The 18,466-nt window shown below is 39.5% G+C and overlaps 1 protein-coding gene across 3 annotated transcripts in view; it reads right to left on the minus strand.

Moving 5' to 3' along the window:
* Positions 1 to 18,466, minus strand: part of snx29 (sorting nexin 29) — a 128,095-nt gene that overhangs the window by 5,304 nt on the left and 104,325 nt on the right. The window contains exon 20 of one of the 3 annotated variants that reach the window (XM_067488050.1): positions 7,513 to 7,652. The exons of 1 other annotated variant lie outside the window; for it this stretch is intronic. In XM_067488050.1, coding sequence (XP_067344151.1) covers positions 7,513 to 7,652 — 140 coding nt within the window. Of the gene's footprint in view, positions 1 to 7,512; positions 7,653 to 18,165; positions 18,325 to 18,466 lie in introns of those variants that run through there. One more of the 3 variants, XM_067488051.1, reaches the window with a different exon arrangement.

The raw sequence follows: 18,466 nt of genomic DNA on the forward strand, positions 1-18,466 counted from the left end.
GAGATGAAACTGCAAGCCATCTAATTATTCATATCAAACTGACTAATGGAGCTAAATGTACAAAATTAATTAGGCTTATAGACTTTTTTTCTGGCTCTCAGCTTGTGATTGTCCCCCATTTGGACATGATATTGACTTGTGCAGGGTAATAACTTTTACAGGCACTGCTGGAATATGAATAATTTGACTGCAGAGGAGCATAATTAGTGTAAACAGGTACACACAAGCATGTATGAGACTGATTGTCTGAAAGGAAAAGTTGTGGAACAGCCTTAATAATACATTATTCTCTCAAGAATGGTTATATCCTCATTCTCAGTCAAATTGACAGTGACACAAGGGTCTGCAACAGTTCTTATTTTCCAAGGGAGAAGGTCAATAAAACCAGAGCCCAGACTGAGTGTGCGCATACTAAGTGGTGGCAAATGTAAGAAGAAGTCTAACTGTGTAGCTGTTGCAGATAAGTGAGGAATAGTGTGTGTAGAGAGGCTCAGTGGGATCTGAACATGCCTGTGTGTTGGCAGTCTAGGCGTGTGGATTCACTTCATATCATGGTTCTTGTTGTATGGTTTTTGGTTTGGTTCAGTATGTTTTTGGTAAAGCCAATGTCAGCGTGCTTTTAAGTTTAGCCACGATTTCGTTACAACTCGGAGGGACAGAAAATCTTCTTCATTATCAAGCCCTTCTTGCCACATCCAGTAAGTCCAACCAACATAAAGTGCAGTATTAACCAAACACACATACTAAAAATAACACTGCTCCGTTCATTTTGTCGCTTCTGTGTCAGCAAGAGGGGATGTTATAACGCGGCTCAAGTACTTCAATAGTATGTTAAAATCTGGAATTCTCCTCGGCTGCCAATGCACATCTTCACCATAAACGCCCCAATTTTTCAGTCAGGGCGTTTGACATGTCTGAATCTGAATGGAGAGGCTGTTTCAATGCTGCAGGGAGGAGCTGCTCTTCCTACCTGACTCTCTGCGCCTTTTGCTGTCAACAGACACACTGGACAATGTCTTCTTTAATGGTCCATCATATTTGAAGTTTTGTTAGTAACATAGGCTTTTGTATAGCACTTGTGACGGCACACAGTCACTATTTTATGCACTTTCTCCCTGTCATAGTCCCAGTGCTGTCTGAGTCGGTAGCGCTCCCATACAACAATCAGCAGACCAGCCATTTTTAAGACTGAGTGACAGCTGTACTCACCCTTCATCCCTGCCAACTTCACTGGATCGCTGGTGCTAATTTTCCCCCAATAAATGTAGGTTTGGTTTTTTTTTCAACCTATTTTATATGGATTGAACGGAAAACACATGGTCCAAACTGTGACTAGAGAACCAAACAGGTTCTAATTTTTTTTTTACCGGAACCATCCCACCTCTGAGCACAAAGTTAACCTAGAGCTCACAATATATATTCTTATTTTTCCCCAAGGAGAAAACTTTGAAGGATAGAAATATTGCTTTCAGGTTTATATTCAGATATTGTATCAGTGAAATATCAACAAAGAAAACTAGGTTAACAGTACTTTGCTGTGATAAAGTACTGCACACCGGACTTGTGATGAATTCCTGTATTTTGCTGTTTACGTCTCCTGGGAGCTGTCACTTGATCCTCTAAGAACCACATGTCATACACTTTTACCTTTACGTTTCAACAGCAAAAGACCCGTGTGATCAAATATCATAATCTGGTGTCAGTGCTTTTGTCAAACTCAGTTGGATCAAACGAGTGGCAATACTTCCAGGTTTTCTGTCGGCTCACATCATCTAATATTGTCTATTTACTAAGGTCAACCGGAGGATTGGCATGTAATACAATTTTTGAAGACCTCAACTTACAGCTGATTTTAAAAGGGAAGTTATACCATAATAATTCATGACACTGCCAGTTACTATGCCATGTTTTCATAAGGCGTCTAGGTCAATTTGGCATCATCAAGCCGTTTTACATCCATCTGGCCTTAGTGTATCTCAGCATGAGCTCTGAAGTGCTACATCCAAATATGTTTTTCCCTCACTTCTCTTTTTATCATTTACTCTTCCCTCTGTCTTCTCCTTAGACAATCTTTCTTACCCTCCCTCCTTTGCTGTCCGCTTCTCCTCATCTTTCTTACTAAACCACTTCCTGTCATTTTCTCCCTCCACTGGCTCCTAATTTTCTCAGTGCACCAGAACATCTGTCATCTCGTGTTTACGTCTCTTCACCCTTATGTGAGGTTTACTGTTGTGTCACAAATCTGCCAGAATCAACATCTGGTGGCATCTTAGAGGTCCAGAGCATAATTGGCTGTACACAGATAACTGAGAATAAATAACACCCATCAGGAAACAGAGACTTATGATTTTTTTTCCTATAATGTGTAAATTGAATCTCAGTGAAAGAAAAGATTTGTTTTTATCCACTTATGCAGAGAGGGAACAAATGGACACTACAGGAACCAGGTGTAAGAGGGACCAGTAATGCTAAACTTGTTAGGCCACGTAGTAGCTTTCGCAGCAGCTGTCAAACGTTAATAATATTGTAATCACGTGCAAATGTCACGTAAAATGGTTTAATGTAAAAAAGAAAAAGAAAAAAAGATCTCCCATAAATGTATTAAATGTGAAACTGCCTTCCTGTGTACTGTGGGTGACACTTCAGGCCAAACACAACATTAACACTGGTGGTCTTAATATTGTCATGAAGGACATGGGTCAGCATGGTCTGCGAACACACAGCCCCGTGTGTATGATATGATGTATGGTGTATGACAGAAGTACACAAGCTCAATACTCAAGTAAAAATGTATTAAAAGTATTAGCTCTGCAAACATTCACTAAAATTACATCTGAGTGTATAAGTGAACAAGCTTAATTTCTTTTAAAAGGAAATATGTGCTGAATAAAGAGCTGCATGTTTTCCTTTTGGAGCCAAGCAATATTCTCCCCTACATCTGTACCCTCTCCACTGCCCTCTCACCAAGCTAATAACCAGAATATTCAGGCTTTCATCCCTCACTGAAGATGTTGGACCAACACAGGCCTGAACTTGCCAACTAAACAGGCAGTTATGGAATAACATAGTTAGGAAAAACAGTACGGTAAACTTTAAACACCATGACAACACTGGCAGGCATGACAACAACATTATTACAAAGCGACCCTGCTTAGACTCTGTCTCTCTCTCTCTCACACACACACACACACAAGCTAGTAATAATATGATGTGGTGATCTTTGTTGATCCAATGTCAACTGCAATTTCTCTGAGTCATGGAGGTCAAAAGTCCACTGTCTCTACCAATTAGAAGTGGTACGGAGCAAGCCTTTAACATTGGTTGTCTGTGAGCTGCCGCTGCTAAATTTCTTCAAAGGTATTCTGCCCAGTATCTCCTGGGCACTACACTATGTTCAAATTTAGCATTTTTTCACAGTTTTGATTCAAAAGTTGGGTCAGCCACGAAATCGCGATAAAATAGATCTGATTTGGGAGACCACTACGTTTGAAAACAATTAGCATATTTTTCCTAGCGAGTTGATTTTAAAAGCCCGTTCAAATGATCGCCCTCTCAAATTACCACCCATTATCAGACTTCAATCCTGTCCTGTCGCCCTTCTCCCCCCACTCCAGCACCCTGTGGATCCCGCACCACTCAGCTCATTGCTCAGCTCTTCACACAGTGTTTAGGGCCTCTTTAACCTTTTTTACACTAATGGTCAACTCGCTGTGTTCATGGGGATAACGGCTAGTACACAACTATCACAAACACACTGTGTAAGAACAGGTATACAACAAGACGTATTAAACATTCCAGTGTAGGAAGAACAGAAGAAAGTAATGTCTTGAAGTATCAAGCAGACTTTGGTGGTTTGACACTGTAATATTTCATGCCATTCAAACACGTGGAATAGAAAGGTTTCTATTTCAGCTCAGTGATATGAGAAAGAGAGATGTGATTATGAAGCCTCTCAGGGCAGACTAAATAATGAGCAGTCTGTGCTTTGGAGGTTTATACAGGCCTACGTGTCTGCTCTTATTCTACTGCACTACTGCCTGGAGACTTTGAACTTATCTACTTAAGTACAACATGGATTTTTTTTTGATTGTACATTTGGGATAGCGTGTGAAAAAAGGGTTTAGAATTCAATTTCTTATTTAATTACTTAAATCCCAGCACAGCTCCACCCTGCCTCACCTGAGCAGAGGTCTGATTAGACAGAATGATTGACAACCCTTGTGTGGGTGTGCAGGGCCTATCAGGTCCTGTTTCCACTACTGGCACACATTTATGTTCTGCTATCTGAGTGCTACATTGGCCTGCAAAACATATAACCCCAATTCAAAAAAGGTGTGGGCAATGTGTCAAATCTAAATAAAAACTTAATGCAATGATATGCAAATCTCATCAATCCATACTTTATTCACAATAGGACATAAACAACATATCAGATGTTGAAACCGAGACATTTTACCACTTCATGGAAGATATTAGCTCATTTTGAATTTGATGGCAGCAACACATCTCAAAAAAGTTGGAACAAGGAGTTTACTACTGTGCAGCATCCCCTCTTTTTTTAACAAATGTCTGTAAATGTCTACGAAGTGACGAGACCAGTTGCTGGGGTTTTAGGAGAAGATTGTTGTCCCCTTGTTGTCTGATGCAGGATACTAGGTGCTCAACAGTCCCGGGCCTTCTGTGCCGGGGTGTGGTTTTATGATGCATGTTTTCTATTGATGAAAGGTCTGGACTGCAGGCAGGTCAATTCTTCACCTGGACTGTTCTCCTGCAAAGCCATGCTGTTGTGACGGATGCAGTATGTGGTTTAGCATTGTCTTGCTGAAATATGCAAGACCTTCCCTGAAAGCGAAGTTGCCTGGATGGGAGCATATATTGTTCAAACCTCCATGTAATTTTCAGCGTTGATGGAGCCTTTCCAGATGTGTAAGCTGCCAACATCATAGGACCTAATGTACCCACACAGCATCAGACATGCAGGCTTTTGAACTGTCGCTAATAACAAGCTGGAATGTCCCTCTCCTCTTTAGTCAGCAGGACACAGCATCCATGTTTTCCAAAAATAATTTCAAATTTTGACTCATCTGACCACAGAACAGTTTTCCATTTTGTCTCAGACCATTTTAAATGAGTTTTGGCCCAGAGAACACGGCGGCACTTCTGGATCATGTTCACATATGGCTTCTTCTTTGCATGATACAGCTTTAACAGCGATTTCTAAAAGTGTTCCTCGGCCTATGCAGGGATGTCCCGTAGAGAATCATGCCTGTTAATGCAGCACTGCCTGAGGGCCTGAAGATCACATGCATCGAGTTTTTACCTTCAGTCTTATTCCTTGTGCACAGACATTCCTCCTGATTCTCTGAATCTTTGGATGATATTATATACTGTAGGTGGTGGGATCTTTAGAGTCTTTGCAATTTTCTGTTGAGGAACCTTTTTCTGAAATTGTTCCACAATTCTTTGCCACAGTTTATTTATTTCATTTATTTATTTAATTATTTTGATTGGTGAACCTCTGCACATCTTTACATTTGAGAGGCTCTGCCTCTCTGAAATGCTCCTTTTATACCCAGTCGTGTTACTGACCTCTTGCCAATTAGTTTTCAAATGCTCCTCCATGTGTTTTTTTTTTTGCAGCCATTACTTTTCCAGCCTTTTGTTGTCCCTGTTCCAACTTTTTTAAAGTGTGTCGCTGCCATTAAATTCAAAACGAGCTAAAATTATCCTTGAAATGGTAAAATATCTGTTTGTCTGGAGACAAACACGGACACGGGATTTGGACCTGGAAACAGTGCAAAACATGTGGACAACTCCTGTGTTTTTAAAATGTAAGGACATACATAAACCGTTTTTAACTCATCGACTGCAGAAAATATTGGACAGTGGCAACAACAAAAAGAAATGCTTTTTATTGTGCTTATAGTGAAACAAAAATAAAACGAGATGTTTGGGTGTTTCAGATACACGGTGTCAAAGCAGTTGAAATAAAAGTCACACACCTTTGATATTTGAAATGAGAGGGTGACTAAATGTTATGGCACAGTTTGTGCTGAAACGAATGCTTGGGCTGCACCCAACTGCCTGTAGACAGTCTGCTGGCAGTCTGGCAATGATGAAAAATTAAGTTATGGATACAGACATGGACAAGTGGAAAGTATAAATCAAGCTCTAGTCAGCTACTGTATTAACTACTATTGTATATAGTTTCCTTTTTTAAGAAATACGTTCCAAAACTTATCTTCCTGTAGAGCAGCGTTGTTGAAGTGTTCTGTGAAGTTAGACTAATTAAAAAAACACTTGATCGCTCTTCTAACCAATCAGAGAATTTCAACAATTTATTTACCTTTATTAAATTAGTTAATTTTGCAGCATTCTTAATTTATTTACATGCTAAATCTACCATAGGTTGCATACTGTAGCATTATGTGTAATTTTCATTCACTTAAGAACATTTTTTCAAACTTTAGACTAGACAACATGTATATCACAATCTTTGGCTATTAGTAACTTTGTAGACAGATGACATGACATGCTTAAACATCAGTTGAACTGTAATTAATTTACAAATTAAAAGGTGGGTGTATTTTCACAAAGATGTCTTACAAATAAATATGTTCTACAAATAAAAAACCTATACCTAAAAATTGATTTAACTGTAGCAATAATTACATAAGCAGCATGTAGACCCTATATACAGTAATATGACAACTACTGTATGTTCTAGATGTTTTTTTTGGTGTAGCCAGATGAGTCAGATGTCTCCAAAGAGGAAGTAACATTACAGTCAGATGGTGTGACAGGTCACACTCACTGACTGATCGCAGTTAAGTGGAAAATGATGTGAATACTGACAGGAAATGACTGGAACATCTAATTTTCAAATGTACCCTGGTAGGTAGGTGGGTAGCTGAAGCATCCGGCACTTTCACACTCGCTAGTCTGAGTGTGTGTGAATGTGCTTGTGAGAAGATATACACTGTATGTGTGAATATAAGACTATAACGCAGGCGAATGCTGAAGTTTGTTTACTAGGGATTTGGCATTTTCAGTGACATTAATCCTCTCTGTTTGTGTCCTGTAATAACTACAACCACAACTGCAGTGGCAGCTTGTGCAGTGGATTAAATTGTTATATTACACACAAAGTATTCATAAAAACCAACAAGTAGTTTGTCCTTTTTAGATGTAGATAATATTAGGTCTCTGCATTTTTAAAAGATTTAAATAATGCAAAATGCACCACCTTTCAGTTTGCTACGGACAAAAAACTTCTGGAAACCGATTTTCATGTAATGAATATATTTTTTTCCTGATTTATTCCCCAAATTATTGCATTCCCTCAGTAATTTTGGATTCCACTATTTAAATTATGTATTCAAATGTCACAGACAGGAGCCCTGCACCAACACACACGTTGTCTGCCTTTATCTGAATGTCTCTCGGTCTCACATGGTCACATAGAGGTTAAGATCCCGTATCCAACATGCCTGCCTGTGTGTGTCCACTTACTGACAAAAAGGCAGCAGAGACAACAGAGTCTCTTTGGTGGGGCAGGCCGTGAACTGCGGCAGCGTCTGGATGACTTTGTTCATTACCATGCGAAGGTAGCTCTGCAGCTGCTTCCTCCTCTCCTCCACAAACTTTGCATCCTGGAGACAGACAGAGTGTCAACAATTTTTTTTTAAATTTTATTTTCATATTACCAGTAGATCAAATGACAATGTACACATGAAATGGGCCACCAAGCATGATTGCATCATAGTGACTTGTCAGTAAAAATGAGTAAGAAAACTTAGAAAGAGAAAAGATTCTCTTCAACAAACATCTAAGTGTATTTGCCTAATAATGTCTTTTCCTTCAATGTTCAAGACATGTTTGGTTGTGAAGTCTTATTGTGAGCAAGGCAGTTTACTGGGCTGCCATTACAGTGAGGCTAGCAACCACATACGAAACCAAGAATACATGTGCAAAACATGACAAAACTAGACCAGTGAAGTAATAAAAACAAATCTTCAGACACGGGCTGTTCTGTTATAAAGTTTGGTAGTTTTCACTCTCAGTGTTGTTGGTTGTACGAATGTTACTTCGCTCTGCCTCCAGGCAAATTATGTGTTAAGTTAGAGAGCTCTTAAAAAAACAATCTGACAATCTGTATGGGTTTGAGGTTTGAGTTGCCCAGCTGTAGGGGGAGGATGGTCTCACAAACACATGCTGCCTTGAGGCAAAAAGTTGCATATTGTGACTTAGTCAGGAATCATTATGGTCCGTTGCTGGTCATTTATCCTGCATGGGCATCCACTGTGATGTGTCCCTCTGAGCTTCACCACAGTCAGCAAAGATAAACCCCAGCAATATTCTCAGTCATTTGGTTGCTGATGTTTAAGAAAAACTGAATACAGTCATTTGAGCATTCACACCCTCTAGAGGCATAAACCACATGGCTGGTGCTAGCTTGGCTAAACATTGTCCAGCAAGGATCAAAACAAAGCCTGGGCAATACTCTGTGTTTTGCTGTGGTGCTTGAGACTGGAAACCACAGCCATTGTAGGAGGCCAACATTTTCCTGTTTTTATTCTCAAATCCTAAAACCCAAGTTTTGTTATATTTGTCTGTCTTTCAAAATGTAAAAAATAAAAGCACACTTAATTTCATAGTTGTTGTTTTTTTTTTTTCCTCTGTGTTGCATCAGATTGAGGAGACATTCCTCAATTCCTGCTTGATTTGCAGACTCCTCCTAAGGTATGGGAGCAACAAGGCTAATTCATTTGCTTCTGCTGTACACTGAAAACATTGGGTTTGAGATTGAAAAATGCCACCTGAGGCCTCCAAGATCACAGCCATTCAATACCAGTTTTCAGCCTTGTCTCTGTAGAAATTATAGTGTATATGTATTACACTATAATTAATAAATTCTTCACAATTATACATTGACAAACATTATTAACAACCCATTTATAACTGTGAATAACAACTTGCAGAATGGGGTGGGAATCATTTAAAAATGCCCAAAAATGTAGATTAATTTAAAGAACAAACAGTATCCGCTGTGCTTGGCTGCACAGTATATTTAGTGTATTAACATTTGAACCTACTAAAGTTGGGAAATCATACGCAGCAGTGAGAAGAGAAATTTTAAAATGAGAAAGTAAAAGAGGTTCATTGTTTCCCCAAGTGGTGGATAAACATGTAAGTTTAGAGACAGCAGTAGTGGTTAACTAAACACTGTATAATGCAGGATAAAGTAGGAGCAAATAAATCTGATGTGTCATATTAGGCTGTGCATGCCAGCCTGGATTTCATGCAATGTCAACAAAACAAGGGACACCCTGACGGCTTTCGTTGATGTCAGACCAGTAATAACACTAATGGACATCATGACAGATTCATCCTCTCGTAAAGAGGCTGGAGAGGCCAGGTGCTGTGTCTTGTTTGCAGAGAAGAATGAGCGGGCAGAGCACACACTACTGTGGCATACTGATGCAGGTAAAGGTACATCCTGTCCTCTTACATCTGTCTGCTTACATGCATCTATCTCAACCTTGCTATTTCCCTCTCTTCCCTCCTGCTCTTCATTTCCTCATCACTGTACTGATATGACACAGAGCCTAAATCAGTCTATTATTAACATATAGGAAAGTACAGCTACTGGCACATACAAAACATGAAAGTGAGCAAAGCTTTATTTGAACATCTAACAGGCCTATTTCTGTCATCTACAGGCACCACATAAACCCAACATATCCTGTTCACCAGTATAAGGAAGATATACTGTAGGAACGTATACCACCCTAGAAAGTTGAAACTAAAACTTGTATCTGTATTTCTGACATCATTTTTAATATATAAGACGTGATTGTTCTACAGCAAAGTTAAAACAGCATTTTAGAATTTGCTGCAGCTACAAAGGGCTAAAAAACATCTGCGGTAACCAAACTGTTTCCGCACTTAATACTCTGGCATAGCAGTGACGATGTATAGATACCTTCTTTGGTTTGTCTTTGCTCTACATGCCTCTAGATGCCGTATAAATATCATGCATTCTGGCTGCAAGATAAGAAACATTTATATAGGTGTCCTTATCAACAGCATGTTTATTTGGGATTAGGTGCACAAAATGTATCATGATATGGGATCATGAAACAGTCATGTACAGTAACGGTAGAGAGAGAAACTGGATGCATATCTGCAATAAATGCACTTTAGCACAAACGGTGCAGTTAAATGTCACTGCCCACAGAAAGCAGATAAGCAGGAGACGAGAGCTGTCAATGGATTAGACGTGTAAAGTAGTCACATGTGCATCAGGGCCACCACAACTACTTAGTGAATTTGCTACCAGCTTTATGCCATGCAACTCTGGGGGAGAAAGAAAAAAACAAACAAGTAGCACAGCTGAAGAACTAAATGTTGCCTAGCAACAAAAAACACTTTCAGAAATGAAACATAAGTGCACCCTACAATACCAACCACATCTTCCCCAACAGAAAATCAATGCTTCTGACTTCGATCTTGTATGAAAATCTAGAATGACTGTGTTTACAGCTAAATGAATTCGTTTTGTGGCATTTGTTTAGCCTTAGTTGGGAGAGAGGAAGATGAGCTTTAAGGCCATAATGTGATGGAAGTCCCAGGCCAAACTTGGCCAAAGTCATAGGCTGTATAATAAGCTACTCTCTTGATAATTCAGGTACTTGTTATGTGCACAAAGCAGGCAAATATTTAACTAAATGCATTTCAGAATGTAAATCTGGCCCTTAGAGTCTGATAGGTATTTCCAGAGGTCATCCTTACTTATACAGTGAAAATAAAAAACAAAAAGACAACAACAATCTCTCAGGTCACATCTTTGAACAAGAGTGTCCACTTGAGCTCTTGAAACTAAAGTCCACTTGAATTGAATGCGAGTGTGCAGCAAAAAAACAAGGTTGACACTAAGTCAGCCCACAGGAGACACAGCGGTGATGAACAGGCGTCATCTCTCAGGGCCCTCATATAATGTTACTGTAATCAAAATTATCAAACACTGTTAAGTTCCAATGCCACTGTTGGAAATGTTACCTAAAACAAATATCAGAAATATCAGGCTTAACTCCCTTGTGTTAAGTGTTTCTGTGCAGATTTAAATGTTGTATCACTGTTTATGTGTGCGTGTCTGGTACTGCGGTTAATGAGCTATGGTATCACAACTGTGAGATGCCAATTTACGGTCTGTTGTAGTACGCCACAGCAAATCACTAAGTCTTTTGGTGACGGTAATTTAAATTAAACCCATTAACATTCAGCATTACACAGGCAGGCACCTCTGTATAGTATCTGGAGGCAAATAACACGGCAGCCAGGTTATGCTAACAAATATTGTCTGCAGTTGCTCATGTCAAGACACGGCAAAGTACATCTACACAGTCTTACTAGACTGTTTACTGAGAGTGGTCACTTTGTTGAGAAAAAGTATTAACTTACAGTTCTTTTGTCTCTTTCCTTTTTTTTTCTTAACTGTGTAGCTCCTGGGATTAGAAAACCACAATATTTCCACTTGTAGTCTTGTGGAAAGAGAGAGACAGAAAGAGAAGAGAGAGAAAAAGGGCAGCACCAAAAATGAGGTGATTTTTATAACCTACGGCGAGTGATTGACTTGAATGAGCAGGAGGGGAGACAATGATACAGATGAACAAATGAAAGAGACTGATATTGAGGGAGGGGAACGAAAAAGAATGGCCTTTGGTCACAAGCCATAAAATCTGAATGATGCACGGCCAGTGAGAGAACCTGACAGCCAGACTCTGGGGTCTGACAACAACGTGGCTTTGATGTCATCATTAGCATCAGGAGGGATGTGACAGGCGCGACCCGGGAACACTTAGCCTGTATGCCTGGCCAGGCCCGAGACAAATTCGATGGTTAAAAGCTGTCAAAGGCAGGTGGTGTGCATCTGTATTTTTGTGTGAGAGGCAATGTGTTAACGCATCATCTTTACTGTTGGGTTACACAACTGCACTGTCTCGCCTAAAGCACTCCGACACACCGAGAGCAGAGTCTTATTAGTGCATTAACAGGACTAGAAAGAGAGAGAGGGGTGCACAAAAGCGGGAATGTCTTGATAGTGACAAGGCCTCAGGGGTCAACTGTGCCACTGGCAGCTGTGACATGAGCCTGTGTTTAGTTTCTGAATGAAAGAAATCCAAAGGATTTATACAGTTTTATAGTGATACTGTAGCTTTCAGCGTCATGTTTACAAGCCCCACACTTGCTAATGTTAATGAAAGGTTGTGTTACATAAACACGTGGGCATCACCAATCTCTTAGAAATTACTAAATTTCATTTCATTTCATGAAAATGTCACCTGCTGCATATTTAAAAACAAAAGATTAAATTTGCTTTTTGAGCCAAGCTCATTGTTGACCTAGGTCACTGTAGTTGACAAAATAAATCAACACTAAGATCCATTTAGGAGCTGTACAGGCGAATCATGAAATATGATTAAAAGCTTCTGAACAAAGTTGAACAAAGTCTGAAGTTGACCTTAGCATGAGTCTGTTCATGCAATGTCATATTTTTACATAAACAATTTTATGATTGAATTTAATCATTGGATTCTAATCCTAATTATCAACTTCCACAGGCTTCATGTAGACACAGCTCAAGTACAAAGACAAAGTCCTGCGCTACAAGCTCTGCATGACCCCGGAAAATAAATTAGTGTAATATATATATATCAACTGTCACCCACATATTTTCCAGCATCATTTGCCCAATAACTGGACTTGAAATTGGAATTCGTATTAAAATTAGTTTTCAGAATGTTTCCACATTTAATTTTCAGACTATTTTAATTAAGGAACTAAGATAATACATCTTCTGAAAACAGTTTCCATTAAAGCAGAAAATGTATTTACGACATGAAATCACCCAAAATCCTTTTAAAGCTCAGAAATTTAAGTCGCTCCTTCTGCTTTTACATAAAAGTGATTATGTACATGATGATTGGTTGTTTTGATTAAATAAAAAAAGGTTTCAGTATAGTTTTAGTGACTATGTGCTTGAGACACAGTAAAAACAACACAGAGATGACTCATGTATCTGTATTGTAGTAGACAGGATTCCTGTCTTGTCCGACGCTGTTGAGTAGTGCTGAAGTGCAGCGCACATCCGGGTAACACTTTTGTGGTTCCCCTGCTCTGTGAGCTCCTGCACTGCACTAGTAATGGGTCCTGACACCAAACAGGGCAGGAGATTATTTGCACAGCCCCATCACAGGGCACTGACATGCAAGCTGCCTGACATGTCAGTCCAGTGTATGCATTCTGTAGGTAATCTCACAGAATTGTGTGTGTGCAGGAGAGCTGTTACATGTCATATGTATGTGTAAGACTTTTTCCCGTGAGTTTCCTTGCGACGTAAATCCATAGCACAGCTGATGCTGTTTGACAACTTTAGCTGCTTCTTTCTGAGCTGTCAATCATTTTGAAAAGTGTGTGAATCACTAGTGCACGTTAACAGACATGAAGTAACTGAGAGCATCCTTGGCATGTAATACAGTTAGTAACGGGTGTTTGTGCATGTGTTAACCCAGCTACCTGATCTTCACTGACAGCTGGCGTGTTTCATCCATACCAGTGCACATCCACAGCAGAGCAGATATTTATAATGCATTTAAAAAGAAAGTCTCTCCCTCTCACATCACACTGACTTCTATCCATTCCTAACATTAACATTTTGCCTTCATTAGCTGGCAGAAGTGAGGGGCCCTGTGTACGTGTATATACTATATGTGTGCATCAAAATCAGCCTTTGATTTGCATCACTTTGTAGTTGATAAAAACAGGAAAAAAGGCTGAAAGACACATAGCAGCAAAACCAGAGTTAAGAAAACTATTCAAACACATGAAAGCAGAGGGAGACAAAAACAGAAACAGATGGTCTGGAAAAGCAGATGCTATGCGGCAACATCATATCAACGCAGGTGTTGTTATTGTCCTTAACTAAATTTCAATTCAATATTCATTCAGAACAAAAACAAATTGTGCCACAATTCGAACACAGTACGTTTTAGAACACATATGCAAAATGTTTCCCTGTGTAGTTTCTAGGGAAGCACTGTAGAAGCACTAAAAAGCAGACTTTACAATCCTGCCCAAATTTATTTTTGACCTTTCGGTTTATCCTGTAAGTTTAGGGTCACCGCAACGGATCATTAGGCCTCGTGTTTATTTGGCACAGTTTTTACACACGATGCCGTTCCTGACGCAATGCTTCCCACTTTCTACTGGGCTCGGTGCTGCTTGGGATGGGGCACAAACCTCCGACCCTATACCAACTACCAACTGAGCCATTCACAATCATGCCAATTATGTTACTCTATTTTACTGTAATTTAACAAGGCACCAACAAGGGCAAGAAAGAAGAGTAAAGCTAGCAAGCAAATATGAATGGAAACTAAGTTTACATTGTTCGTCCACCAACGATCCCCAGCTCACATGTCGAAGTGTACTTTAGCAAGGCACTGAACCCCAACTTAACTGCTCTCGGTGAGTGTTGGCCAGTTGCAGAGCAGCTCCGCTATCGGTGTGTGAGTGACATTTACCTAGGATTGTGTTAACTTCCACTGTAATGCTAACAACTTGAAAATTAATGAATAAAAAACATAAGAAAGAGACAATGTCTGCACAAGATTCAGTAGTATTCTCTCCATGTTTAAATATGAATATTAATGCACAACGTGGAACTGACAGCAGCAGGCCTCAAGATTCTGCAAAGTGTGGTGAAAGCAAAAACAAGAAACAAAAGTTTTAAAATTCTTCTACAAAATCTGCCCCGTCAGTGGTTTTAATTGTTCTCAGGAAACAATCTACAAGTTTCTTTGTCATTAATAAGCCAAAAGTCTTTCTTATTCATACACCTTATTGAAACTCAATGCTGATTTCTTTACCTTTAGCTCCATTTATACAATAAATGTATTGCTTTTATATTTCACTATTATTGTTTTCGTAAAATATCCTTGTGCACTTCACTTCTGATTTATGCCCAGCTCTCTATTTTACCTGAAGAAGATCTTCACTCCTAGAGAGCAAGAAACAAAGACTGACTGGATTGAAATAACAGAGCTGCAAAACAGCACAGCAGGTCTGCCCCTCACCCCCCACCCCCAAATAAATACACATGAATAAACAAAATAGATGCTCACTACTGAGACACACACACTCTCAGTGAAACACACATACACACCATTTCAGAGAGAAGAGCAGTGGTTTACGGACAACCACACCCGCACACACACTACACACCCTCAAACACACATGAACCAAGCAAAATTGCTCTTTTTATGCAGTGCAGCTCCCAAGTTCAGATAGAAATTATTATTCTGCACACACATGCACACACACACACACACACACACTAGACCCAAACTTCATCAATCTGGTAGTTATCAAATCTTTAAGCTATAAAGCCCTCCACCTGCTCCCTCATTTCATTTCAGTCTGGTTCTGCGGCCTTGAGCTCTGTGTGTTGCTGCCAATTTTTTCCAAAACTTTTTTTTGCTTAAACAAGCTAATTTTAGAAATATGATTGATTTAATTGATTTTACAGGTTTCAGGACTTCCAAAACCACACTAGTGAGACAGATTCTCCTCAGCTGTGCCCATACTTTGTTGAAAGCTGCAGAGCTGAAGGATATATGGATCATGTTTAACAGATTTTTGGTTGTTGATTTGCTGTTCGTTGAATCATCTTCAAGATATGTTTCACACAGTTTATAGATATAATGTAACTTTTTTCATACACTTTTAATATAAATATTCTCCAGTACAAATCATAATAAGTTTTGAAGCATAGAGTAGAGGTGCTCTCAAAGCCTACGGTGATGTACACTCACAGAGCAGCACTGGCAGCTGTGGAGACATATTTCCTTCTAAAAGTCTTTGAGTGAGGCTCTCCCTTCTTATTTCTGCTTCATTAGTAACTTTTGGAGCCTTCAGATTTATAATGTAATTTCCTAATTAGCACAACCTGAAGCGAAACACAGAGTGTAGCAGAGCACAGCAGAGCAGGGAGTTTAAAGGTAGAGTGGAGTCTCATGCTACCACTAGCTTAAGCTGCCTATTGTACCTTTAAGTATAGGTTTGCGGACGAGACCCCACTTCAGTAATCTTGATCCATGATGTAAATTTAAAATTTGTTCTTACACATTACAAAGATATAACTCACATTTAGAGCCAACAATCTTCAGCTTATAAGGGACAAATAAAAGTGCAGTACAGTATAATGAGTAGTATCCAACACAAGCAAATTTCTACTCATTCATTTTTATAGATTTTACTTTTCAAAACAAGAGCGACACTTGGAACTTAAGCATACAAACTTGCAAACTGCTGATGGAGGTTTGTGTATATGGAAACAAAAATGAATTTGAAAAATGTGATAATGCCACCACTGTTGATTTGTGTGTCTGGCCTGCTTGCAATTCTTTTATGAGGTTTGGCTCATTAAACTGGTAGGGTGGAAACAGTCTGTCTCTATACACTAATTTTAGATTTTAGTATCAAACAATAAGCCAAACTTATCAAAAGAAAATCTGGTGTCACAGTAAAACCTGAGTCAAACACTAACACTTTTGGTGCATTTCTAAAGTCATAGAAACTTAAAAAAAAAAAAAAGTAGAAAAAACAAACTGTGTGGGTGCAGAAAATCCAAAAGAGACCTCAAGAGGCTTGTGAAATGGCTTCACTTTAGGAAATAAAACAAAACATGATAGCAAATAGAAGTAAAAATGATGTAGGTGGCAAAAATAAATAAATACATTAAAAGCCAACAGAGAACTGGTCAAAAATCTCTAGAACGTTATGAGACGAAAACAATTAATCAGTCTACTGACCACACTTTCACAGCAGCAGAAGTGATACCAAGCACTGAAGAAGACATTACATATTTTCTGCTGCTCGGTTGTTGGATGTATGTGTATGGCAGGGGTTCAGTGTGTGGGTCTTTCTTACACCGTGTGGTGTCTCTGCTTCAAAATGTGGTCAAAAACTCGGGGAGGCTTTTTCTGCAGTGACCGGCGACTTCCTGGAGACAGTGAAAGCCAATAATTCACAAACCTGCAGTATAATGGGCTTTCAGGGGGCTTTCCAGGGAGCATTGACACTAACTGTCTGGACCTTTGATAGACACTTCCACATAATTCCACAGAGTCATGCAGAGAGACACACAAACACAAACACACACCCTTGCAGCGCCTGCCTAGTGCAGTTTCCAGCCGTGAAAGCACTGTGACTTTGATGGTGGAGAGTCAGACTGCAGCTTTTGGCTGTGGCAGGATCAAATCCAATCAGACAGAGAATCGAGGTCAGAACCAAATTATCTCCCAAAGGTTGGAGGGCGACATAAGGAGCGAGAGAGTTGAGAGAGAGACAGAGGCTCTTCTAGTTACTAGAGAGGTCCCAGGAACCTAAGGCAGTGATTGTCTCTTGTAGATGAAGAGTGACGTGTGTGTGTGTGTGTTTGTGTGTGTGTGTGTGTGTGTGTGTGTGTGTGTGTGCGCATGTTAGTCAGAGAATAAAAAGAATAAGGAGGCCAGACAGTGGTCTACCCCATCTAACTACTGCTTTACCTGCTCAAGAGTTCATTTTTACAGGCCATGTAAATTTTTATGTACATTTTTACAGCACACTGTAGATTTGATACCTGGTCAAAGTAATGTTAGGATATATTTTTAGTGGGAGGTAAAAGGGTTGATTACAGAACCGAATGAACCTTTCCCTTCAACAGTGACGTTTTCAGTCATAACCTGGAAACTCTTTCAAAATACAGGATTCTCATTTGAAAGTATGATTTTGTAGGGAGTATTTTAGAATCCAGTCTAAACTAAAATCAGAGTGTGGACTATGTGTGCTGCTCGTTCTTGGATGTGTCTTCCTTGGTTATATTTATGTAAAGCAGCCACACAAAGTATGATAAAAAACATAAAAGTCTATTCATTTTTATTATTATACTTACAATACAAGGTTTAAATAGCTCTAGAAATACTGAACATGGAAATCTGAATTTCCATGTTTTCTTGGATTGTAGTCATTTGGTGCATTTGTGCATTAGATGCCGTTTCCAAACTTTTCGTAGCAGAGTAGAAGAGCATAGCAGAAAGAGGGAGTGCTGGGTTGTGCAGAGTGGATTCATTTCAAGTTTCATTCAAGCAATAACTTAAACTGCATATCCATCCATTCATACATTATCTGTATCTGCTTATCCTGTTCAGGGTCACAGGGGCTGGAGCCTATCCCGGCCGTCACTGGCCGAGAGGTGGGGTACACCCTAGACAGGTCGCCAGTCTATTTCAAGGCCAACACAGAGAGACAGACTGTACACACAACCATCCACAATCACGTTCACACCTACATTCAATGTAGAATCACGAATTAACCTAACATGCATGTCTTCGGACTGTGTGAGTGGCGGGAGGAAACCCATGAA

The sequence above is a fragment of the Channa argus genome, chromosome 20 (genome assembly GCF_033026475.1).
Source record: "Channa argus isolate prfri chromosome 20, Channa argus male v1.0, whole genome shotgun sequence".
In the NCBI taxonomy this organism is placed as follows: domain Eukaryota; kingdom Metazoa; phylum Chordata; class Actinopteri; order Anabantiformes; family Channidae; genus Channa; species Channa argus.